This window comes from Gopherus flavomarginatus, chromosome 3, assembly GCF_025201925.1.
Source record: "Gopherus flavomarginatus isolate rGopFla2 chromosome 3, rGopFla2.mat.asm, whole genome shotgun sequence".
In the NCBI taxonomy this organism is placed as follows: domain Eukaryota; kingdom Metazoa; phylum Chordata; order Testudines; family Testudinidae; genus Gopherus; species Gopherus flavomarginatus.
The window spans coordinates 19,492,976-19,519,409 of NC_066619.1; the positions used below are offsets into that span (position 1 = coordinate 19,492,976).

The following is a 26,434-nucleotide window of genomic DNA, read 5'->3' on the forward strand; positions in this document are numbered from 1 at the left end:
ATCTCTGTTAATGCACCCCAGCATCATGCAGTTGACTAAACTTGAAATTGTGACCCACTAACCTACAAATTCTTTTCCGCAGTGCTGTTGTCTAGCCAGTAATTTCCCACTTTATATTCTGCATTTGATTTTTTTTTCTTCTGAAGTGCAGTACTTTGCACTTGTTTTTATTTAATTTCATCTTATTGGTTTCAGAGAAATTCTCCAATTTAACAAGATCATTCTAATCCTGTCCTCTGCAACCTCTCCCAGCTTATTATCTGCATATTTTATAAGCATATGAAACATTAGTCCTAATGACATGTGAATGTATCTTACAGCAATTTGAGTTTGTAAAACTATTTCATACTTCCAATTGCATGTTTAACTTTTTGTTTAGCAAACCTCCAGTGCCTGTATGCTGTGAGGAAGATGAGACCACTCTACAATCTCCCAAAGCTAACATTGTTAATGAATTCCTTGAAGACTGTTTAAATAATGACAATCAGGTAGGTTAAGCTGAATTATGCCTGTTTTGTAATTTCTTGCTTATAGTGGTGTTAAAGTAAATCGTAAGCGTTTACAGTTCAATAAGTTGTTTCTAGTGCATGTGCTAACATGGGTATCAAAAGTACATAAGCCAGATAAATAGTAGCATGAAGAACACTTGTAGATTGGTTTCTGTTCTAGTTTTAATAACGAGTTAACAGCAAAAGGAAAAATTGTAATGTCTTTAAATAATTACATAATTTTAATGATTAAACCCTACATTCTGACCCTTCTGTGATCAAGAATTGCAAATAAATAGCAGCTGGTCTTAACCCATTTTGGTAATAGTAATTGTTTCATTAGTTGCTTGAATTTTCTATCCTATATTTTAATGTTTTTCCTATCTGAAGTAACTAAATAGTGGTAGTCTCCATATAAATATCTGATCCAACTAATCTCTTAGCCTTAGTAATAGCTTTTGTCAATCAGTTGAGTTCCACAGGTTAGTTATGTATTGTATTTCCTCATGTACATAAGAATGGCCCTACTGGGTCAGACCAAAGGTCCATCTAGCGCAGTATACTGTCTTCCAACAGTGGCCAATGAGGTGCCCCAGAGGGAATGAACAGAACAGGTAATCATCAAGTGATCCATACCCTGTCACTCATTCATTAGGAGCACCATTCCTGCCCATCCTAGCTAAGAGCCATAGATGGACCTATCCTCCATGAATTTATCTAGTTCTCTTTGTGAACCCTGTTGTGTTCTTGGCCTTCACAACATCCTCTGGCAAGGAGTTCCACAGGTTGACTGTGCGTTGTGTGAAGAAATACTTCCTCTTATTTGTTTTAAACCTGCTGCCTATTTCTTTTGGTGACCCCTAGTTCTTGCGTTATGAGAAGTAGTAAACAACACTTCCTTGTCTACTTTCTCTACACCAGTCATGATTTTATAGACTTCAATCATACCTCCCCTTAGCCATCTCTTTTCCAAGCTGAAAAGTCAGTCTTATTAATACGGAAGCTGTTCCATACCCCTAATCATTTTTGTTGCCCTTTTCTCAAACTTTTCCAATTCTAATATCTTTTTTGAGAGGGGGCGACCACATCTGCACACAGTATTCAAGATGTGGGCATACCATGGATCTATATAGAAGCAGCAAGAGATTTTCTGTCCTATTATCTATCCCTTTCTTAATTATTCCCAGCATGCTTTTTTGACTGCCACTTCACATTGAGTGGATGTTTTCAGAGAACTATCCACACTAACTCCAAGATCTCTTCCTTGAGTGGTAACAGCTAATTTAGACACTATTATTTTATATGTATACTTGGGATTATGCTTTCCAATGTGCATTACTTGGCATTTTTCAACATTACATTTAATCTGCCATTTTGTTGTCCATTCTCCCAGTTTTGAGAGATCCTTTGGTAGCTCTTCACAATCTGCCTGGGTCTTAACTATCTTTAATAATTTTGTATCATCTGCAGATTTTGCCACCTCACTGTAATACCCCTTATATTAGCTTTATTGTTGCCTTTTAATTAAACCGCATATTTCAGTCTACCTTCTGTAGACCTGTAGCGCTCAACCTTTCCAGACTACTATACCCCTTTCAGGAGTCTGATTTGTCTTGTGTACCCCCAAGTTACATCTCATTTAAAAAGTACTTTTCTTTGGTTACAAAATCAGACATAAAAATAGAAAAGTGTCACAGCACACTATTACTGAAAAATTGCTTGCTTTCTCATTTTTACTATATAATTATAAAATAAATCAATTGGAATATAAATATTGTACTTACATTTTAGTGTATAGTATAGAGACCAGTATAAACAAATCATTCTGCGTGAAATTTTAGTTTGTACTGACTTCACTAGTGCTTTCTATTTAGCCTGTTATAAAGCTAGGCAAATATTTAGATGAGTTGATTTAGCCCCTGGAAGACTTCTGTATACCCCCAGGAGAATGCATGCTCCCTGATCAGTGGTTCTCAGTCGGTCTGCCATTTGTTCAGGGAAAGCCCCTGGCAGGCCAGGCCAGTTTGTCTGCTGCGTCCGCAGGTTCGGACAATCACAGCTTCCACTGGCTGCGGTTCACCGCTCCAGACCAGTGGTGGCTGCGGGAAGGGCAGCCAGTACATCCCTCAGCCCGTGCTGCTTCCTGCAGCCCCCATTGGCCTGGAGTGGCGAACTGCAACCAGTGGGAGCTGTTATCGGCCAAACCTGCAGACGCAGCAGATAAACAAATTAGCCCGGCCCGCCAGGGGCTTTGCCTGAAAAAGCAGCGGACCGGCTTTGAGAACCACTGATCTAGATCATTATTTTGTATTCTTTCCTTTCATATTCATCTCTTCTCTAAAGGAAACATTCCTGATATTTTCAATCATTCACTTTTGTTAACTGAACCTTTTCTATGTGTTGTTTCCTAATGCACTGTTAATAATATTCTGTATATAAATAACTTCTTGTGTTTAGTAATCAAGTTAGCAAGGTCATTACATTCCATGTTGGTACATACACCATTTTGCCATTTATGTAGCAGTTTATAGATTCCAAGGTCAGAAGTGGAACCTTTGTCATTTCCTATAAAATATAGGCCAGAGAACTTCTCCAAAATAATTCTCAGAGCATATCTTTTTAGAAAAACATCAAATCTTTATTTAAAAATGGTCAGTGATGAAGAATCCACTGTGACCACTGGGAAGCTGTTCCAATGGTTAATTAGCCTGACTGTCAAAAATTTACACCTAGTTTCCAATTTGAATTTACCTAGCTCCAACTTTCAGTCACTGAATCATGTTATGGGGATGATAATAGTAATTTACACTAGAAGCTGTACTAACATATATTTGCATTTCACTTGTGTGCTAGCATTTAAGACATAAAAGTTTTCTATAAAACATTCTCAACTACACATGTTTTTCGCTGAAGTTTTAAGGACACATGGAGAGCTTTTATTTGGCAGAGAGGAGTGGGGTGGGGGGAAACCCTTGTTTATATCCTAGCTTTTGTGACTTTAACAGATCCCAACATTCCTTTTGGAATCTCTGAATAAAAAACATCTTCATGTTCTTTTATATGACCGGGTCTTCCCTAAATTTTTTTAACAAAGTTTGATGTAAGGATTATATCTATTACTCCTAAAGGAATTCTGCACCAAAAAAATTAAAATTCTATGACAATATTTTAAAATTCTGCATTTTCTTTATCAAAATAACTATAATCACGCCAGTTTCAATTATTTTGGTAATTTATTTCAAAATGCTTATCTGCAACTAGGTCTATAACAGTACAGACACAAAAAAATTCCTCCAGGAGTAGAGTTGAGGAAACCTCTATGACAACCCAGTTCCTGTGTCTCTGCCCCCTCCCTCCAGAGCCCAGTAGGTGTGCCAGGCACCCACACACCCCTACCCTCCCCCCCACACCCAGATGCTCGCATGCACCCCTTGCCCACCAGAGCCCAGCTGCGGGGGGCCCCAGTCCATATTCTCTCTCAACCCAGTTCCTGTGTCTCTGCCCCCTCCCTCCAGAGCCCAGTAGGTGTGCCAGGCACCCACACACCCCTACCCTCCCCCCCACACCCAGATGCTCGCATGCACCCCTTGCCCACCAGAGCCCAGCTGCGGGGGGCCCCAGTCCATATTCTCTCTCACACACCCTATCCTCCACCCCTCAGAGCCCAGCCATGGGGCACCTCCTAGGCCAGACACCCACCCACCTCCCCTCCTACCCAGAGACCAGCTGTGCTTTCCCCCCAACCCTAGGGTGACTAGATATCCCAATTTTATAGGGACAGTCCCAATTTTTGAGTCTTGTTCTGAGATAGGCTCCTGTTACTCCCCCACCCACCTCCTATCCCAATTTTTCACATTTGCTGTCTGGTCACCCTACCCAGCCCAGACATACGTACACCTCTCGCCCAGGGATCCAGAGGGAGAAACAGCCTGATGCTGGGTCTCAGGGTTGTGTGGAGTTTCCTGCATACTGCCTCCTTCCTTCAGGGCGTGTTGAGAATTGCAGTTGCTGGGGTCCCTTCAATGCCCTCCCTCTGGCAGTGTCTTCTATTCATGAGCTGTGCTCTGCTCCATCCAGTGACTCCTAGTGGCTTCCAGCAGTTCTGCAACCCATTTCTGTGGAGGAAGAGGAAATTCTATACAAAACCCATTAATTTCTGCTCAACTTCTGTACGCGCAGTGGCACAGAACTCTCTTACAAGTATCTATACCAAAGTAGTACCTTACACAAGAGGAAGATGCCTTGGTCTTTGAGAAGACCATCTTCCTGGTTTACTAGTTTCAATTATTCCAACACTCTCTAGAATGGAAAGAATTGGTTAAGATTAGGCTAAATCTTTATGTATCTTAAATCTTTATATATCCTAGGTGACTCTTAAAAGATCTATGATTTGATTTGATCTTAGTTAAATAGTACTCAATGGTACCTTACACTATGGACTTATATGCACGTGATATTACTATTAACAGTTGCACAAACATATCCACTCCTAAAAAATCTAGGACAGTTTTTTCGTAGCAGGTGTCCCTGCACTGGTGTTCAAATGTCCCATTAAGGAGACAAAATGAGTAAAGCTTCTTAGAAAAAGTATCTACTCTGTAGTTTGCTTGTCTATGGAGCTTCAGAGTCAGTTAGCAACTGTAGTTTGGGGAACCAGCAACATCTTCTGGCTCAGATACTGACATTCTCAGACTGTGATGTCTTTCTCTCTACTTTCCTTCGAAGGGGAAGTTGTGATAGACATTGCAATCCCATGGAGTATCTTTGGGGGCTACAGTATCAAATTTATGAATGGCTTATGTATGATTGTGTTCTTCTCCATAGGGGAGGGTTGCCACAAATAGGCTACTACCTAAAAGCAGTGTGGAGTGATTACCCTGGGGATTGTTAAACAACTCGAGAAGAACCACCACCTGGTGTTTGCGTATATGGATTCAAAGTTGGCTTTCCAGATAATCAAACAAAGAAAGGAGTTTTGGTATAAAAAACTGAACTTACTCTGGTATGGGGCCGTCATTCTGATCCAAGCAATTGGATAGATCTTCTGTTCAAGGGGGGCCCTACCGTTTCCTGAAGCATTGGAAAGATGGTGGCCTACTAGGCTGCCAAAAGGCTAATAAGTAACTCCTGGTATGTTTAATGTGTGTTTAAATCTATTTTTAATATTTTCTTGGTAATACTTTATCTTAAGAATAAATGTGCTTGCCTAGAAAGAGCTGTGTGGTAACTTGTAACTCCTGGCAATACGCTGTTCATAGCCGTCAGAAAGCAACATGCAGGCACTCGCTGTTAGACAGGCTTGCTGGGTATCCAAGTGTAAGGCAGGGAGCTCTGTAGTCTTAAAACCCCTTGGTCAGAAAATAGTGGGGTAAGGTTTCCTGATCAGAGAGAAGTGACTGCTGGAGACCTAGCACCTAACTTGGCACCCCCGGATTTGACCACAGAGGGAGGGGATGCAGATGCAGTTACCCTGAAACTGTGTGATATCAGCATTTGAGTTGTCATTGCAGTGAACTTCCTCCTCATTTATCTGGTCTCTTATGAGTGAAACTTGGGCTGGTATTACCCCACAGGTCCTTGCCTGAAATCATCTGATCGATCAGAGGATCACAAGATTGTCACCCCAACTGCATTGCCCAATCATGAGTAAGTGATATCAGTCTGACTCTGCGTCCACTTTTGCGGTTCTCCTTTTAGGGCACTGTTTCTTAGTCACACCAATGAGTCTGTTTTTTTCCAAATAAGTAACATTCAGGAAATAACTGGAGATGATGTTCTCAACCTCATCAAGAGTCTCAGCTGTTCACCTGAAACATTGGAGTCTGTTCCTGGTCATAATTTATTACCTGCTATCCTATGACTTACAAAAGTGCACAAGTACAAAAGTAGTTTCTTACCCATTTACATGCTTCATACTTCTACTTCCTCAAGGCGGACAAGCCCTTATAAATAAAATAGTTTACAGAACTGTTACTGTTTGGGGAACTGGGTAAACATTTATTTCACTCTATCAAAGATTAAAGTCAGGCTGCTTCAAAGCTACTTATTACATTCATTAACAAAAAATTATTATTTAAAAATATTGGAGGTCTACATTACTATATGCCTGTATGTGCTACATCTTTACTTTCCTCCCCTCCACCCCCTACCCCGGAAACAAAAAATCTGGAGTGAGGAGTCCTTTTTCTTAAGAAATTCTCATGCCATCATAGAATTCTAATATAATTTGAAATACTGATATATTGTATTTAAAGTTTATAGCACACGATTAATCATTCTTAGACTAACAATTAGTCTAACATGTAAACTTATTAGTAACAATTACACATTTAAAGAAAAATAACTTGTTTTCTGTATAGCCTCATCTGTCTCAAGGTCTTCTGCCACTGGGATTGACAGAGGTCTTGCAATTCTTTGACCAAAATTTGAGACTGTGGATGAAGAGACAGAACTTCTACTGTAACTTGCCCCTCACAACTGTTCGGAGTAACATCATATGAAGGGGGAAAAAGTGAGTACACAGGAGACAGGGCCAGCCTAGGGATAGGAGTATATAAGATGGACTCAGAATATGTATGTCTTATTGCTGGAATTTAAAATCTGAAATGTCATCGGTTACCATTACCTCCACAACATAGAAGTCTTTTTTTGTCTAGCAAAGTGTCTAAATTTGAATCCCTGGGGAAGAAAGTTCCTCCAGAAGCATCAACCATCTCAACATTTGACTCATAGCTCGGGGTGTTAGATCCGCAGTAGAGGTCTCCCTATGGGCTGCGGAGCAAGCAGATACAAGACATGGTTTGGTATATAATACTCTAAATGCTCCTATTGATTACAAAACAAACCTTACTCACTCCACCTTCACACCCCAAACATACTACATCAAAGTCCAAAGGTCAGAATGGTCCTGATGGCCAGTCAAGGTTCATTCCATCAAGATAAGATCATAAGATGCTGGGAGCCTACAAAAACCACATCTATATTCACATAGGACACTGGTTCAATAAGCAACTCTGATTTGCAGAAATCATAGGCATCCATTTATAGTCCATTCCATCGCGTCACCAGTTCTTTGCCTTTGTTTACTAGGCCTTCTACCCACACAATTCCAGAGAGACAATCTTGGGCGGGTCACCATGATCCAAGGCATGCCATTTCCTCCAATTCTTATACAATTTTATATCAGTCCAGCTGATGGCGTTTCCTTTTTATGATGATTTTCTGTATTTTTCTCGGAACATAAAATTGTTTTTGCACAAAGAGTTCTAATAGTCCTTGACCTGAAGTTCTTGCTTCGGTTGCTAACTTGCAACACATGCGTCATTCATATCAGGCCTCAATGACCTATAATATTACATGGATATATGAATCACAATGTGTATCTCCCAACTTCCCCCCTCTTGATACATGATTAATGCCATTAATTATTGTATCACTTTACAATTTTGCAAGCAATTCAATTGTATATATCACTTGTTCTAAAATTTGTCGTCGCTTTCTTATGTGGCAGTATAAACACAGCATAATAAATGTTAACAAAATCATTAATGCAAATATCACAGTAGGATGTAGCATTAAATTTAGAACAGCTGTGACACTGGGAGACCATCCTTTTAAAAAACATCGTACCAATGAGACATTACCAGTTCTTCCCCTTCTTTTCCCAATTTTAATATTTGACCATTGTGAATCAAAATGTTTTTCTGCAGCTGAGCAGACTTAGATACTACTTTTGCATATTGCGTTATTTTTTTCACTTTCATCAATCAGTTTTTCCCACTGTTCCCAATGTATCCCCAAATCAAAGGACCAGTCCACATAATTTCCTTTTTTTTAAAATAGAGGACCTTGGTAAATAATTAACCTCTGTTACATTACATTTACATGACTCAATTAGGCCTTTTTCTGTCATACTTCCCAAAATACATGTTTTTCAGTGGTTACCACACAAATACAGCCATTGCCTAAATCAAACACTCTTGTGCCATTAGAGTTTTTGCATGGTACATTGTCTTGAATGGTTCAAATTACATCCTCTAGGGACCAAGTTAGTTGTGAGCACACCCATTTGATTCGTCCCCACTCTTCACAATGTTTCATTAATTCTATTAATTTATAATCCCCTTCTTGAGTCAAGTATGTCCCACTTATTTTTATTTGTGATAACTTTCCATTAATAATTTTTAGCAACATCCAGGCCATTGCTGCTTTTCTTTGCTTCCTGGTGTTGTGTAACAGCATTCTACCTTTCCACTCTCCCCTCAGAGTGGCTTGATCCCAATGAAACTCTATATTTCTTCCATCCTGTAATTCGTTGATTCTATATATGAGGATTTTTGAACCATTTGAAAAGCCATTGCCCATTACTTAACAGATTAACCATTCTGTCTGTGTATTATATCCCAGACGTTTGCATCGGTACACATCGTATTGCTAGTACAGTTTTATTGTCAGACACACCAAACAGATTTACATTTAGAGACGTTTTCAAAGCTTGGGTTTGTTTCAGTTGGAGTTCCACACTTCTTATTCCTTGATCTGATAATGCATGTGTCTGTATAGCCCCCAAAATCTTACCTAAAGCTGACATTTTCCCTTGTAAGTCTCAATATCAAATGAGTTTAAAACTCCAGCTCCAATACTACCTACGAAATAGTCCCCTGTACCTTTTATTTCATATAGTCCTGTCTCCCCATTGTTGTTGTGATGCTTGTAATAGAGGCAAAGCATATGGCATACAGTCCAGATGTTGTGCACTTATGTTTACTTTTGTTCCTTCCAGATAATTGAGGCTCCAATTACTTCTTCACTACTATATGGGTGCTTATCTGCCATGATTCCTGGTGCAATCTTGTTTACTGGTATCTGATTAATAAACACAAAAAACCTAACCATATCCTCAAATGCAGCGTGGGGCATGGGTCACTTGCTGGTGAATTCTCTGCAGCTTGAGGTCTTCAAACTACAATTTGAGGACTTCAATAACTTGGACATAGGTTAGGGGTTTGTTATAGAAGTGGATGGGTAGGGTTCTGTGGCCTGCTTTGTGCAGGAGGTCAGACTAGATGATCACATTGGTCCCTTCTGACCTTAAAGTCTATGAGTCTAAATATTCAAAAAACATAAAAGCCAAAACCATATTTCCACCCTTTTTGAATTATGAGGATCCTCAATATTGAACCATGGCCCTTATTCCATAGAAATAATGTCCGATGCTTCCAGCCATATTATTCTAAATACTTACACTAACCTCTTCCATCTTCACTCGAGCTCCAATATTTTTTTCTTCCTAAAATATAATGCACGCAACACAATTCTTCTAAGCACAAAATGCAAAGCAAGCATAAGCAATAAACCCATTAAAAAAATTTTAGAACCATATTTACATTCCAAATCCAAGGTCTGTACAGGATAATTTCCAGTGCAATTGGGCATGTCTCTCCCTCTGGAAGATAAACTAAAAGATAAAGAAAGAAACATTATTTTATCTTTAGGCCATAACTTTAATTGTGATGTGTGGATCCACTTTCCCTTTTGGCCTTGTTAATCTGCGCTACCGAAATTTTATTCATGATGGTAAATGGCCCACCCTGTTTAGACTCCAGGATATGATTTTTTGATGTTAATTTCAAATATATTACTGTCTCCAATTTTCCATAATTGAGTGTCCTGAGCCACATGAGAATCCACCTAGTCTCTGGCTTTATTAATGGTGCCAGTCAGTTTAAATTCCATTTTCTTATGTTCTGTTGGTAACTCCCGTACCCACTGGATAACTGATACCTCCACTACTACTTCTTCTGGGTACCTTCTTCCTCCTCTTCTACCGGGGGTGCTTCTTCAACTAACTTGGGTTCAGTTTCTGAAAGTGGGCATTCATGCGCCTCTCTTTCCATCAGGAGAGCATATGGTAACATAATTGCTTGTTTGTTATTTTCATAAGTAACATCTCTGCTAGTTAACATCAAGGTCCATTGGGCCATCCTGGTATATGATATGCCTTTCCCTTGCAGTTTTCCTGATTAAAATATACTTCAGGGGAGAGTGAGGTGTTTGTATTGTAATAGGGACTGTGCCAGTAGTCAAAGCAAAAGCTTCAATCGCCTACACAGTAGCTAAACATTCTCTTTCTCAGATCGCAAACTGCTGCTCCATGAGGGTTAATCTTCTAGACTCCCATGCTGCCGGTATTAACTTCCTGTCAGTTTCTTGCATCAACACCACCACTAGACTTCGTTGGGTCGCTGCCAACTTAATTACAAACAGCTTTTTTATTTCTGGGAATTTCAATGCTGGAAGTTGCATCAAGGCCTGTTTTAAATTACAGAAAGCTTTTTCTTGTTCAGGCCCCCACTCCCATTCTACTTTCTTTTTTAATAAATGCCACAGAGGTCAAGTTATACTGGCAAAATTTCAAGTGTTTCCTTAAATAGTTAAACTCTCCTAACATCACCTTCAACACATGAGAATCCTCTGGCCTTGGTAAATTCATTAGTGATTTCACCTTTTGTTGATCTGTTTGAATTTCTTGGTCACCCACAAATAATTCACTTTCCTCCCCACTAGTTGGGCTTTCTCTTTATTAGCCTTGAACAGAGCCAGCTCCAGGCACCAGCCAAGCAAGCTTGTGCTTCGGGCGGCAGATTCTACAGGGCGGCATTCTGTCCAATCCTAGGGCAGCACGGCTGCCTTTTTGTTTGCTGCTTCGGCCACCCTGTAGGGGATGGCAGTGCAGAGGAGGGGAGCGCCCCACTGGGAGCGGGCTGCACGCTCCATCTGCCCCAGACGGTACCAGGTCTGTGGCAAGCCCAGCAGGGCACCCCACGTCCTTCCCTCCCTGTTGACCGGAGTGGTGCAGAGCCCTCCCAGCAGGTGGTGCGGCGGCCGGGGCCATGTGGCGAGCGCCCCACTAAAGCCCTGGCCTCCCTCTCTCCCTACCTCCCCTCTCTCTCTCCCTCCACTCCCTCCTCCTCCTCCTCCTCCTCCTCCTCCTCCCCCATCCCCTAGTAGCCAGGGCACGTCTGCAACACAGGGACTCCCCTGCACCCTGGCTCCAGCCACCCTGAAGGTTGTTTTGGTGGTTTTTTTTTTGCTTGGGGCAGCAAAAAAGCCAGAGCCGGCCCTGGCCTTGAAACCTGTTTCCTGAATGAGTCTCAACACTTTTAGTCCACTCAGTCGCCTCTACATATGAGGTGTGACAACTCTTCATCTTCACCACCACCTCATCTACATATGAGGTGACATTCTTCAGATCCTCTTTGGATAATTTATCCAGCATTCACACCTCTCCTCAATTTCAAATACCTCCAAGCGATATTACGAATCACATTCATTCCTTTCTTCTGCCTTTTTACTCCTCACCTCTCTTTGCTGAATTTCAAAGGGCAAAATGGATGGAGTTGATTAATCGTGTCAAACTAATCTGATAGCGTTCTTTGATAGGATAACGAGCCTTGTGGATAAGGGAGAAGCGGTGGATGTGATATACCTAGACTTTAGTAAGGCATTTGATACAGTCTCGCATGATATTCTTATAGATAAACTAGGAAAGTACAATTTAGATGGGGCTACTATAAGGTGGGTGCATAACTTGCTGGATAACCGTACTCAGAGAGTAGTTGTTAATGGCTCCCAATCCTGCTGGAAAGGTATAACAAGTGGGGTTCCGCAGGGGTCTGTTTTGGGACCGGCTCTGTTCAATATCTTCATCAACGATTTAGATGTTGGCATAGAAAGTATGCTTATTAAGTTTGCGGACGATACCAAACTGGGAGGGATTGCAACTGCTTTGGAGGACAGGGTCAAAATTCAAAATGATCTGGACAAATTGGAGAAATGGTCTGAGGTAAACAGGATGAAGTTCAATAAAGATAAATGCAAAGTGCTCCACCTAGGAAGGAACAATCAGTTTCACACATACAGAATGGGAAGAGACTGTCTAGGAAGGAGTATGGCAGAAAGAGATCTAGGGGTCATAGACCACAAGCTTAATATGAGTCAACAGTGTGATACTGTTGCAAAAAAAGCAAACGTGATTCTGGGATGCATTAACAGGTGTGTTGTAAACAAGACACGAGAAGTCATTCTTCCGCTTTACTCTTCGCTGGTTAGGCCTCAACTGGAGTATTGTGTCCAGTTCTGGGCACCGCATTTCAAGAAAGATATGGAGAAATTGGAGAGGGTCCAGAGAAGAGCAACAAGAATGATTAAATGTCTTGAGAACATGACCTATGAAGGAAAGCTGAAGGAATTGGGTTTGTTTAGTTTGGAAAAGAGAAGACTGAGAGGGGACATGATAGCAGTTTTCAGGTATCTAAAAGGGTGTCATCAGGAGGAGGGAGAAAACTTGTTCACCTTAGCCTCCAATGATAGAACAAGAAGCAATGGGCTTAAACTGCAGCAAGGGAGATTTAGGTTGGACATTAGGAAAAAGTTCCTAACTGTCAGGGTAGTTAAACACTGGAATAGATTGCCTAGGGAAGTTGTGGAATCTCCATCTCTGGAGATATTTAAGAGTAGGTTAGATAAATGTCTATCAGGGATGGTCTAGACAATATTTGGTCCTGCCATGAGGGCAGGGGACTGGACTCGATGACCTCTCGAGGTCCCTTCCAGTCCTAGAGTCTATGAGTCTGAGTATACTCATCTGCGTGGTTTCTCCAAAGGAGCAGCAGCACAGGAGCCAGCAAACAATTGTGAAAATGGGAGTTTGAATGAAAATGTTGTAGGAAAAAGGAGACAAGCTCCTGTTCCTTAGGGGCAGTGAATGAGTTTTTGAGAGGATGTGTTTGCTCGGTAGTTTGTTTTCAGTTTGTAAAATTTGCTAGCTAGGCAAGCCCTACCCCCAGTCAAGGTTTAGCTGTGCTTTAATGCTTTGCTTCTCTCAACACACACACAAAAACATGGTTCTCTCAACAGACATATACAGAGGTATAAAGGCAGCCAACTGGCTAACCAGAGGCACAGGAGCCATCAAACGGAGCTGAGAAAACAGGGGAGTTGTAGTGGGAGTGTGGGGGAGGGTGTGTCTAGTTTGTGTGTAGTTTTTTTGTTCTGCTTGTTTATGGGAGCTTAGGAGGCTTTGACAGCTACAAAGATCTAAAGAATGGAAAAAACAATGAAGACAGCTTGGTGTGGAAGCTGCAGGATGTATATCATTCTGGAGAGGGTACCTGAAAGGTGCTTCGTTTGTATGAAGTGCCGCTTGATAGATCTGATGAAAGAGAGGATCTTCAGTTTGATGGTGCAGCTTGAAATAATGGTTGAGTTTAGAAGGGGATTTGAGCAGATGATGAAGGGAAGGAGAGAGGAGGCTGAAGGAAAAACTCAAGATTTGAAGATGCATGCTGGACAAGAATACTGAGGATAAATTTCTGGATGAAGAAAGTGGCCTGTGGAAGCATGTGACTATGAGAACAAGGCAGCGGAAAAGACTGGCTAGCGAAGAAGAAATAGAGATGAGGAACAGGTTCACTGAGTTGGAAAATGAAGGTGAGAGGCAGGCAGTAATAAAAGATGGAAGAGCAAGGGAGAAGAATGGCTAGCCCTACAGAAAGAGGGAAAAGCTAGAATTTGGAGCCCAGGAAGATAGAGGATGACTCTGAAAAGTTTGCAAATAAGAACAAAGGACAAGAAGATTTGCAGCCAGAAAGAACAGAGGGAGAAGGCCGGAGAGTCGCACCAACACCAGGAAGAGGCGGGTCTACATAATTGGGGACTCCCTGCTAAGAAGAATAGATAGGCCTGTCACCAGAGCTGATTCGGAGAACAGAAGGGTGTGTTGTATCTTAGCTCCCAGCAGTTGGGATGTGGATCTCAGGCTGAAGAGGGCTCTGATGGCAGTGGGAAAGAATCCATCGATTCATTCATTTGAAAACAAATGATACTACTAGAGTCTTGCTGGGACGCATCATGGAAAACTACCCCAGGCTGGAGAGGATGCTTAAAGAAATGAAGGTTCAAGTTCTGTTCAGTGGGATTGTACCCATCCCTAGAGGAGGAGAGCAAAGGCAAAACAAGATTAGATCAACAGTTGATTAGGCAATAGTGCTATAAGGATGGCTTTGGAATGTTCAACCACTGGGAGGCATTCCCTGACAGGACTGTTTGGTATGGACTCCACCTAAGTAGGGAGGGAAATAGACTTCTCAGCTGAAGGCTGGCACAACTGATTAAAAGAGCTTTAAACAAGGAATTTAGGGGAGATGTTTGGAAGATGCTCATGTAATATCCACACTCGATCCTAATGTAGATTGGGGGGGGGATCAAGAAAAAGAGGATACAGCAATGGAGAAAGGAACAACAGAGGATAGGAGAATGTACAACAAGAGGAAATTTTAATGCCAATACCAATGACAGGGTGATACTGGCAATAAAATGACTGTACCTGATCTGGTGAGAAATCTGGATAAGGTCAAACAAAAACAACTAAGATGCCATAAGAACGACCATACCAGATCAGACTAATGGTCCATCTGTGCCAGCATCTTGTCTTCCAACAATGACCAATGCCAAATGCATCAGAGGGAATGAACAGAACAGTGCAATTATTGAGTGATCCATCCCCTGTCATCCAGTCCCAGCTTCTGGCAGTCAGAGGTTTAAAGATGCCCAGGGCATGGGGTTGCTGCCCTGACAATCTTGACCAGATAGCTATTGATGTACCTATCCTCCATGAACTTAGCTAATTCTTTTCTGAACCCAGTTATACTTCTAGCCTTCACAACATTCCCTGGAAACAAGTTCCACAGGTTGACTGCATTGCAGCACATTAATTTAATTGAGTGATCTTTGGTTCTTCTGTTATATGGTGGGGGTAAATAGCTTTTCTTTATTCACTTTCTCTACATGAGTCACGATTTTATAGACATCTGTCATATTCCTCCATTATCTCTTTTCCAAGTCTGTCTTTTTAATCTCTCCCTATACAGAAGCTGCTCCATACCCTCAATACTTTTTGTTGCCCTTCTCTTTGTTTTCCAATTCTAAACTTTTCTTTTTTTGAGATGGGGCAACCAGAACTGCATGCAGTATTCAAGGTGTGGGCATACATAGATTTATATAGTGGCATTAGGATATTTACTGTCTTATTATCTATTCCTTTCCTAATGGTTTCTAACATTCTGTTAGCTCTGCAAATTAAGATGTTTTCAGAGAACTATCCACTATGACTGCAAGGTCTCTGAGTGATAACAGCTAATTTAGACCCCATCATTTTGTATGTATAGTTGGAATTATGTTTTCCAATTTGCATTACTTTGCATTTATCAGCATTGAATTTGATCTGCCATTTTGTTGCCCAGTCACCCAGTTTTGTGGGATTCCTTTGTACCTCTTCACTTCAGCTTTGGACTCATCTATCTTGTGTAATTTTGTATTGTCTGCAAATGTTGCCACCTCCCTGTTTATCCCTTTTTCCAAATCATTTATGAATATGTTAAACAGTTCTGGTCCCAGTACAGATCCCTGGAGGACACCACTGTTTAACTCTCTCCATTCTGGAAACTGACCATTTATTCCTATCCTTTGTTTCCTGTCTTTTAACCAGTTACTGATGCATGAGGACCTCCCCTCTTATCACGACTGCTTACTTTGCTTAAGAGCCTTTGTTGAGAGACCTTAGTTTACAAAAGCCATGTTGACTTTTCCCCAAAAAATCATGTTAATCTAGGTGTCTATTAATTGTATCCTTTAATATAGTTTCAACCAGTTTGCCTGGTAGTAAAGTTAGGTTTACCATCCTATAATTGCAAGGATTGTCTCTGGAGCTTTTTTAAAAAAATTGGCATCGCATTAGTATTCTCCAGTCGTCCCAAACACAATTCGCAAGGCTAGCTAGACAAAGAATTTCAGGGTCTCAATGTGTGGATAAGACGATGTATTGGGAAAAAGAATTTAGGTTTATTAGGAACTAAGGAACCTTTTGACAAAGGAGGAGCTTATACACAAAGGATGGGCTCCACTTAAACCAAATTGCTAGCATGTAAAATTAAAAAGTCCATAGAGGAGGTTTTAAACTAAGGGCTGGGGGAAAGCTGACGGGCGCAGAAGTGCATATAGATCGGACAGAGGCAGCTGTTGAGGGTAGATTTATTAAAGGGAATACTTTATGTCCTGTTAAAGAGGAGAGGATAGGAGTTGACAAAGTACAGGTAGAAACTGAAGAGAAACAGTCAAACGAAAGAGTCCCATTCAATTAGATCACATGAAGGTGGATAACTAAATAGAGACAAATATAAGTGCTTGTTTAGAAATGCTAGAAGTCTAAATACTAAGATGGGTGAATTTGAGTGCCTGCTTTCCGTTTGGCAGGCTTCGTGCTTCTGATGTACTTACACACTTTTTTAATATTATTTTTTGTGTCTTTTTTCTAGTTGCTCTTCAAATTTTTTTGGCCTGCCTGATTATACTTTTGCACTTGACTTGCTAGAGTTTATGCTCCTTTCCATTTTTCTCAGTAGTATTTGCCATCCAACTTTTAGAAGGATGCCTTTCACTGTATCTTTTACTCTGCTGTTTAGCGACAGTGGCTTTTTTTTGGTCCTCCTACTGCTGTTTATTTGGGGCATACGTTTAATGTAAGCCTCTATTATGATGACTTTTTAATAGTTTCCATGGAGCTTACAGGCATTTCATTCATGTGACTGTTCCGTTTGACTAGCTTCCTCATTTTTGTGCAGTTCCTCTTTTTGAATTTAAATGCTACTGTGGGGGTTCCTCCTCCCCACAAGGATGTGAAATGTAATTGTTATGGTAGTGATTTCTGAGTAGTTCAGCTATATTCGCCTCATAGACCAGATCCTGTGCTTCATTTAGGACTAAATTTAAGAATTGCCTGTTCCTTTGTAGGTTCCAGGACAAGCTGCTCCCAGAAGCAGTCATTTATGGTGCCTATAAATTTTATCTTTGCATCCCATCTTGAGGTGACACATACTCAGTGAAAATGTGGATAGTTGAAATCGCTCATTATGCTTGGGTTTTCTATTTTTTGTAGCCTCTCCAATCTCCATGAGCATTTCAGTTGCTGTCACCATCTTAGTCATGTGGTCAGTAGATATTCCTACTGCTAAACTTCTATTAAACAAGCATGGAATTTCTTCCCATAGAGATTCTATGGTACAGTTTGATTCATTTAAGATTTTTACTATATGCTTCCTTTCACATGTTTTGCCATTCCCAGGCCAGTTGCAACCTGCTGTCATTCCTATATGTTTTGTTTTTATTGCCTCTGTATGGGGGAAAAAACTGGAAAGATAACTCTCTAGTTTCATAGCTTTCCCTTATAAATCACAATTTTTAAAAAAATCCTCATCTTTCGACAATAGTAATCTGAAGTTACTTGTTAACAAAGGTAGGCAAATAATTTTCAAACAGAGGTGATATTTATTCTTAAGCTACTGATGTCCCTTCAAAAATTAAACATTCAAAATTAGAAAATGTGGAAATTCACAGTTCAGGTTCTAAACTCTTTTCCGAGGTGTTTGCTTTCCAAGTGTTGGGGAACATATGGTGTGCATGTTATGAGTGAATGTGGGATTGAGTTTGGTTCTGGATATATCATATTTTTATTAAAAATAATATTTGGAGTTAAGAATTTTAGTGTGCCCAGATATGTTCATTAATAGTGTTATTTACGTCTATCAAATAAGGTCAAGCCATACTAAAAGCATGATCTCTATACCAACTTGCTGTCAGAGCAATTCCTATATTCCTTTATTTCTAGACCTGATTCCGCCTTTTGGGAATGTCTACACTGCAATTACACACCCATGGCTGGCTCATGTCAGTAGGCTCGTGCTATGGGGCTGTTTAATCAGTGTGTAAATGTTCAGGCTCCAGCTGGTGCTCGGGCTGTGATACCCCACAAGGTGGGAGGGTCCCAGAGACTGGGTTCCAGCCCAAATCCAAATACCTACACCACAATTAAACAGCCCCTTGGCCAGTCCCTTCAAACCCGGGCCAGCTGTGGGTGTTTAACTGCATTGTAGACATACTCTCTGTTACTCAAGGTCCACTGCAGTGTACCTATGTTGGTTCCATGGGCTACAGTGCCATACAATTGATGTAGTTGGGAATGAGGCCCTCTATATGCTATTTCTGTATAGACTGACAAAAAACTAATGGAAAATCACATAGGTCACAACTATCAAATTGTCTTAAAGAAAAATTAAAAGTAGCCGGTCTGATTTTTAAAATGTTACAGCTCTTGTTTCATTGCAAGATTTAAAATCTTTCTGCTTTTTGGTTTTAGGAAAATACCTTTTCTGGAGGGAATCACCATGGGCCAGTTGAAGCTTTAAAGCTAATGTTGTTCAACCTTCAAGCAGTTCATGAAAGCTTTAACAAGAATAAAACTGCTGAACAAAATGATGAATTACAAAAAGTAAGCAGTTTCTTTTTGATATTGGGTCTTATTGATATTAATATTCTAATTTTTCTGTGGGACTGTACTTGTAAGAGCTAGAATTCCAGCCAGCCTACAAAAATGTGACCACAGTTATCCATATTCATTCAAATTGGAGATAAAGACCTATTTTGTCTTCTGTTCCATATACTTGACAATGTAGTAGTATCCCCAGTTTTCTACTGTTTTATCCACTCTACTGTGACTCTGTCACAAGTGATGGAACTTGTACCAATTGTGTTGAGAGAACCTAATGGAGCTCAATGTTAGGAAGCTTTTTCCTGATACTCAGTATTCAGCCTACAATTTCCCCTTAATTTCAAATCACTACTTGTAGTCCCTTGGACCACCCTAAATCCTTCTTTCTCTCTCCTCCTTGGTGTTAACAGGGTACAAATATCTGAAGAGTATAAATATGCCCTTCCTTTGTTAAAAGTTAGGCATATTGTACATATTATTACCGTGGTTTTCAGCCCGTGTTCTGCAGACCCCTGGGGGTCCACACTCTCATTCCAAATTTTTTGCTCGTCTGCTTTTAATCCTTTTCCCATAAAGGCTCCAGTTCCGGAAAACACTTAAACACATGTTTAAACCTATTGAAATCAAAGAGATTTAGGCATGTGCTTAGCGTTAAATATGTGCTTAAGTGGTTTATTGAAGTAGGATGAACTTATGCATATTCTTAAGCGTGTTCCTAAATTGGGGCTGAAGTCAGTTTCTCTGCCCCCCCATTTTTATTTTTACCTCTTTAGTGAACTTTAATTCATGAAAATATCTTTTTTAAAGGGATATTCAGAAATTAATATTCCAAATATGGTCACCCCCAAACCATATGGACAAAAACTGTCATGTTTTTGATGTGACTCTTTACGTGCAGTCCATAATTTCTTGATGACTCTTTCTGCCACATCAGACTGCAAGATTATGTCTAACTTCCTGTCCCACTCTCATCTTTTGGTTTCTTTCATATTAAATTGGATAGATGATATACTGTATTTAAGAGAACAGGGCTAGGTGTTAGGAGATATTTTATTCTGTCCTTTATCTAGCTCTAGATTTGTTTCTTTTTAATAAGCTGGCACTCCTCTGTTCGTCTATTCATACATTTAATTGGTTCTAGAATTCAAATGTCTAAATATTTAATATCTTTGTTATTAATATTCTATAAGTGTTCTTCACTGTTTCAGCTTACACACAACTGTGTGTGAATCATCTGTGCATCCTTCAGACTCTCTCAAACCTTCAGTAGTTCGAGAGTTCTCTCTTCCTCAGTTATGCGAAACCAGAATATTACTTCTCACCAGTATTCAAAACTTTGTGCTAGCTACTATAGTGCCTCTGACGGGGGTCTCCATTTTTAGTGCAAGGCTAGTAATTTCATCTGTTTAACTCAAACAAACTGATATGTAGACTGAGCATGTAAGCCAACATGAGGTGTCTTTTGCCATTTTGGTGTATAAGAAAATTTTACCCTATACAGTGTCTTCTTTGGCACAAGAAGAAAAGAAGGATTTACATGAGAAACATGGCATTTCAGATTAAAGGGATACATTACCTAATATTTGTATTTGCTTTTTTATAATCGCTTCAGAAAGGTGGAAAGCCTCTAAGCATAAATTTTAGATGAAGAAAAGTCATACTCAAATGCACTTAATTGTCCTATATTACAGAAACAAAATGTTTAATAAAATCTGTTTAGAAATTCTTTACCTACTTGTTACTTACCATGTGCCTGTCACGTTATGCTAGTATCCTGTCCTATCTCCCAGAGCCATGTTGGAGCAGGTTAGTAACTGGATGGAAGACTTCAATTAACATGTGCTACAGGTAGTGTTTAATTCAGAAGGTGAATTAAAACACTTTTCCAGTGAGGCCAGCAGTTGTTAGAGATGATGTGCTGCTAGAGATGCTCTCTTTCATGCATAACATCTTCTAACAAAAATATCTTCACCACTCCTTAACAGACGTGACAGTTTTCACCAGGGCAAGGAATTTTATCCATACTATGCTTTTGCCCTGTTTTGAATTAGGTAATTGTATTTTGCTACCTTAATTTTTTCTGCAGTTCAAAGTGGATTTGATGCAAATTAGGAACAGGTATTGAAGACTGTTATGTTGCAGTGTTTTAAACTCTTCTACTTCACCCACAGAGCTCGATTCAGTGGCGAACATCCTTATAGTATGTGTATAATTTGTAAAGTTGTCAGAGACCCTATGGGATGAAAGATACTATATAAATGTAAACTATTCATATCTATACTGTTAGTCATTTGTTTATATGTGACAGATTTCTTTTTCTAAGCTTTCAGAAGAAGCAGTTTCTGAATTAAACTTATGTGACAATGACGTGATCCCTATTACCAAGTCTCTTCGAAGGTAAGTGTGCTAATTCTCTTACTCCGCATAGTTAAACATTTCTCCTGTCTCGGAGTCTTGCTTGGAAAAATAATTTAAATTAAATAACTGCTAGAGTAATTCTGTTTCAAACTGTCCATCTTCGCTGTGCACTACATTTTTGTATAATAATGTTAAATAAAAGTAAAATGTAAATAGTGAAAATAATATAACTCTTAGGTACAGAAACAATTTCCTAACAGAGTGCACTACTTTAGCATCCTAATTTGACTTTCAGACCAAAGCCTGGTCTACAATACAAAGTTAGAGCAATGTAAGCCTCCTTGTATGGACCTAGTTGTGCATGCTTAAATTTGTCTCCCACTGATGTAAGCCCCTCCATTATATTGATATAGTAACGCCACTTCCCCAAGTGGCAACTGAGCTATGGTCAATGTACTGAGGTTGACACAGCTTGAATATAGACACTGGATTACCTATGTTGACCCTAGCAGTCCTCCAGCAGCTGTTCCACAATGCCTGACACTGATCACTCTGGTTACATTTGTGAACTCCAACCCCTCTCCTAGGGTCACGGTGACCGGAAGACATCCCACTCCCCTGCCTTTCAAGCCCTGCGCGTTTTTGAAATGCCTTTTCTTAATTGTCCAGCTTGGCACACCTGGCAGCTCTCCATTGCTGTGCACAACTGCCCAGCTAACCATGCTGGCTACATGCTCCAACTTGGAGTAGATCGGATCTCCTGGGCCTGTGGGGAGAAGAGGCTGTGCAGGCAAAGCTACAGAACAGCTGTATAAATGTGGACCTCTACTAGCAGATAGCACTGCTGCTGATCCCTGTTGTACCCTTTCTCCTGCATTTTCTGTGCTATGAGAAAGCAAAGAAACATCAGCAGACATGTCACAAGGCCAGGGAAGCCAACAATCAATATGGTGCCAAGCCACAGATCTGTCACTTTTACAAAGTTGCATGCCATACTTCGTGGAGACCCCTACCACCATCCCGCACATCACTCTGCAGTTCTATTTTCATAAACTATCTCAGTCTCTTAAATAAGTAATGAAAAGAAAGGACCAGTCCTCTCTTAAAATTCATTGACTAAAATGGAAATAAGATCAAGCCAGAAGTTGGCAATTCAGATTTATAAAATTTAAAGTATTGTGTGTTGCTGGGCAAAATCATTGACCCTAGAAGAAGCTGAGGTTTTTTTATATAACAGGCTAAAATGTCATCGTTACTTGCTTTTAACAATTGTAAATAAGAAAAATAGACATCTGTAAAAAAAAAAAAAAAAAAAATGAATAAATGCAGTGTCATGAAAGTATATATCTACAGTTGAATTGTCTCTCTTTAAATCAGCATTTAATTTGTTTTCACAGTTTTACATGTCAATATGTATTAATCTGAAGAGATGCCTCAAAGCTGATTAAGTGGTGTTAAGGAAGTACTGCCATTTCTGTTAAATATATGTAACTTAAATCATAATACATACTTGTTAATAAGGGTGTGTGTTTTGTTTTTATTTTTTAAATGTAGGGCTTTACACCATTTGTCACGGCTCAAAGGCCTAGTTGAAGATACCAGTGGCAAACAAGATCAGAAAGATTATCATCAAGAAGATGGAAAGGAAAAAAATCAACAAATAAGAAATATTTTGTTGGAAACTGAGCAGTGTATATAATTAAAATATTAGTACCTGTATAATAACTAACTTTTCTTTGAGAACAGTTTCATAGGTCAAATATATTTTTATTTTTTTAAATTTGAGAGAAGTATGTATTATTTTAAAAGTACCATACAGGATTTCTGTACTTTTTTTAGTATTGAGGTGAAAACTCCAAAATATGAGTAATAATATTAGATTTTACTAGATTCTATATTTATCTAGCAAGAGCTATACTATAAAGAATATTTATTTTATTAAAATAACTTGAGCAACCATCAAGGAAAATGCTCTGTGGTCTATAAATAAAATAATTCAGAAATTCAAAATGTTATGCCACATTCAGTGGCCCCATTATATCCACCACACTCTGCTACAAAATTAATAGAAATAGGGAAACTGAAAAGTGAGGTATAAACTTACGCAAACAGGAAGGCTTTGCAACAATATTATATAAAAGCTCTAGGATCATTGCTTTCTGATGGAACATTATTTTGACATGATTATAGTCAGGAGCAAAGCCTACAGATTATTGAATTTGCTAACTCTAGAAACCCTTCTCTGGCATTTCTCTAATACAAGTCATGTAATCCCCTTTCAACCATTATTTCTAGTTACAGTAAGACAATATCATGACAGACTTATAGGATGAAACACCAAAGCTCCTCAAGAGGCCAAATGAGTCTAGCTGTGACCTATTTCTTTGGATAGAAGTGCCATAAAATAATATCACCTAACTTTAAAAAGTAGTCCTTTTTAAGCATGCATTCCATAACTGTGCATTTTCTTCCATCCACTTTGTCAGTTGAGAGGTTAATAGCTAAAGGTCAGTTTACCTTTTTGTACTAATACAGTTGTATAAAATCCCCTCAAACCAAGTCAGTAAAGAAGTTTGAGAAGAACCAAAAGAATGCATTTAAAAGTTCCAGAATTCTGCATCAGTTCTTCAGGCTAAACCAGTGTTAAATAGATCATTCAAGGAAAAGCTAGTTTGTCACATGAAGCCTGGTGCAATGATGTTTGAAATTAAAAACAAGCAAGAAATTTTTCAAGTGCCACGATGTGGGAATTCTGTATTTTAATTATGCCTGTTGAATACTTCCTAGAAAATAGCTGATTTGGTCTCTAAAGATATACGTTGATAAATTGGTAATGAAATATATACATTTTTAATTAATTAGATGGGGCTCATTATGTCTCTTCACCGCTATGTACATGCTTATGGCTAAGTGTTAACAAATACTATTTTACTTCTACAGCTCACACAAAAACATTGTTTGTTATTTGTCATTTGCAGTATTTTGATTAAAAAATATTGTCAGCAGTTATGATTCACTATATGGAGACTTTATTAATATCAATGTGCATACTTTTTGTCCAGGTTTTTTCAGTTAGCCTGCAAAGTCTAAACCCAAATCGTTAAAGAAAGATGTCTAGTTATTAAGTAAAGTGGAGTATCTGAGAGTGGAAGTAAAGAATAGGCCACTTAACATATGGGATAAACATAGCTTTTACACATTTTAATTGACACACAATACATATAAATGTCTGTGGTTCCAACAAGATCTTTCCAGTGCCAGCCTTCATGGTTCTGCTTTTTATACTAGTCCTGCATAATTGAAATAGCTGGTTGGAAAGTGAGGGAGGGGCTGACTTGGTATATTGGTAATAAAAGTACAAGAAGGCCCTAATTCCTAAGTCCAGCCAAGCTCTGCTTCACATAGGACCCAAGAAGGGTATGCCATTCTTGTAATTCTCTGATCTAGGAATTCATGTTGCTGTATCTTACAACCCAGCTCCTTATGGCCCCAATGGACCCTTCTATAAGAGAACAGAAGTACACCTCTACCCCGATATAACACGAATTTGGATATAATGCGGTAAAGCAGCGCTCCAGGGAGGTGGGGCTGCACACTCCGGTGGATCAAAGCAAGTTCAATATAACGCAGTTTCACTTATAATGCAGTAAGATTTTTTTGGCTTCCGAGGACAGAGTTCTATCGGGGTAGAGGTATAGAGATACTCTAGCCATTCCCTATATACAGTGGAATTCCAAGCTTTCTACTCTACTTGTTTTATAGCCCTATCAAACTAGTAGAGCAGCACAAAAGGATATGTACCAGACTCATGAATTGGGCCCAAATCTTTTTGACCTGCATCTGCTTGCTTAAATCTGTCCCAGGGTAGTAATGTCATCTGTCAATGGTCAGTGAAAAAGTTGGTGTCAGTCAAGTTGTGTGTGAACTTGTGTCCACGTTAAAATAAATAAATGTAATTTTTTTTTAAAGTATTACTGAAAAGACAAGAATTAGATGGGAATGAAATCTGAGCAGTCACCACACCCTTATATGTGGTCCCTCCAGGTCTGGGTTGAGGTATATTGACAAGACATTTGTAGGAAGCCTTTACAGCAGCTCTATACGTTGTTCCTGTTCTGTAACTAGTCCAGTCTCCTAGGCTATCAAGTCAGCATTGTATCATTACTAAATGCTCTGTAAATACCAGATGAAACATACATATCTCCAAATGAAAACAAAATTTTCTTGCAAGCTCCCGTCACATGTACATATGAGACCTCACTGTACAACAGATTTTTGATAAACTCAAACCTGCCAATTTGAAGAATGGAAAGATACTAAAAGAAAAAATAGGATGATTAGTAATAGAAAGGAGATGTAATAAGTTCCCCCTCTTGGCTCCCTGCAAGTTAAGAATGAGTAAGTAGATGGGAAAACCTATAGTTGCGATGACTTTAAATACTACTATACTGTATCTGTTACTTTACAAAAGGAAGTCTGGTGATTGTCATAATATGAGAACTCCTGGTTCTGTACATGTGTTCAAAAGTTTGGATTACACAAATGTATTGAGTAAAATGCCTGGATGTAGAATCAGGGTCCAATAAATGAGAGGACTGTTCTACTGGAAAAGATTGTCTGTAAAAGCTTTTATACAGCAATACATTGTAAGTACACCAATGACAATACCAGATAATGTAGTAGACCCTACCTAGTATCTGTATTAAGACTATCTTTGATTGTCAGAGATGATTATACTGAAGATCTTGAGACTTGACAGGAAATATGATGCTATTTTTCCATAGATTTTAGTGTGACAAAGGAAAAACAGACAGGGAAGGTGGTGTTGACCTGATTCTCCTCTGCTTTGGACAGTCATTCATATCTCTGCAAAGTGGATGTAAAACACTGCCATTTTGCTTTTTTAGCATTGTACACCTACTTTGCATTTATTTGCTGTGGGTATAAATGTTTCCACAAGGGTTAAAGCAGTGGAGAATAATGTCCTTAGACTCTGAGGAGTTTACAAGTCAGTATACCTTTAGTAGGGCACAGAGTTAGCACATCCAATCGTTACTTTTTTTTTTTTTTTTTAAATCAGCAATATAGAAAGCAACAAGGTATAACCACTCTCCATGTATTTTGAATACAAGATGAGAATCCCGAAGCATTTGATATTACAGAAAAGTGACTATAGGAGTTTTCCATAAAAACGGGCCACAGGTGC

At 39.4% G+C, this 26,434-nt stretch overlaps 1 protein-coding gene across 7 annotated transcripts in view; it reads left to right on the forward strand.

Moving 5' to 3' along the window:
• C3H18orf54 (chromosome 3 C18orf54 homolog) overlaps positions 1-24,233 on the forward strand; it is a 38,390-nt gene extending 14,157 nt beyond the window's left edge. For 4 of the 7 annotated variants that reach the window (XM_050944725.1, XM_050944729.1, XM_050944731.1 and 1 more), the window contains 4 exons: positions 380-488; positions 18,739-18,870; positions 21,179-21,267; positions 22,783-24,233. In XM_050944725.1, the coding sequence (XP_050800682.1) occupies positions 380-488; positions 18,739-18,870; positions 21,179-21,267; positions 22,783-22,927 (475 nt within the window). In that variant the 3' untranslated portion in view covers positions 22,928-24,233. Of the gene's footprint in view, positions 1-379; positions 489-5,312; positions 5,619-18,738; positions 18,871-21,178; positions 21,268-22,782 lie in introns of those variants that run through there. The other 3 variants (XM_050944726.1, XM_050944727.1, XM_050944728.1) reach the window with 3 other exon arrangements.
• The last annotated feature ends 2,201 nt before the right edge of the window (positions 24,234-26,434 follow it).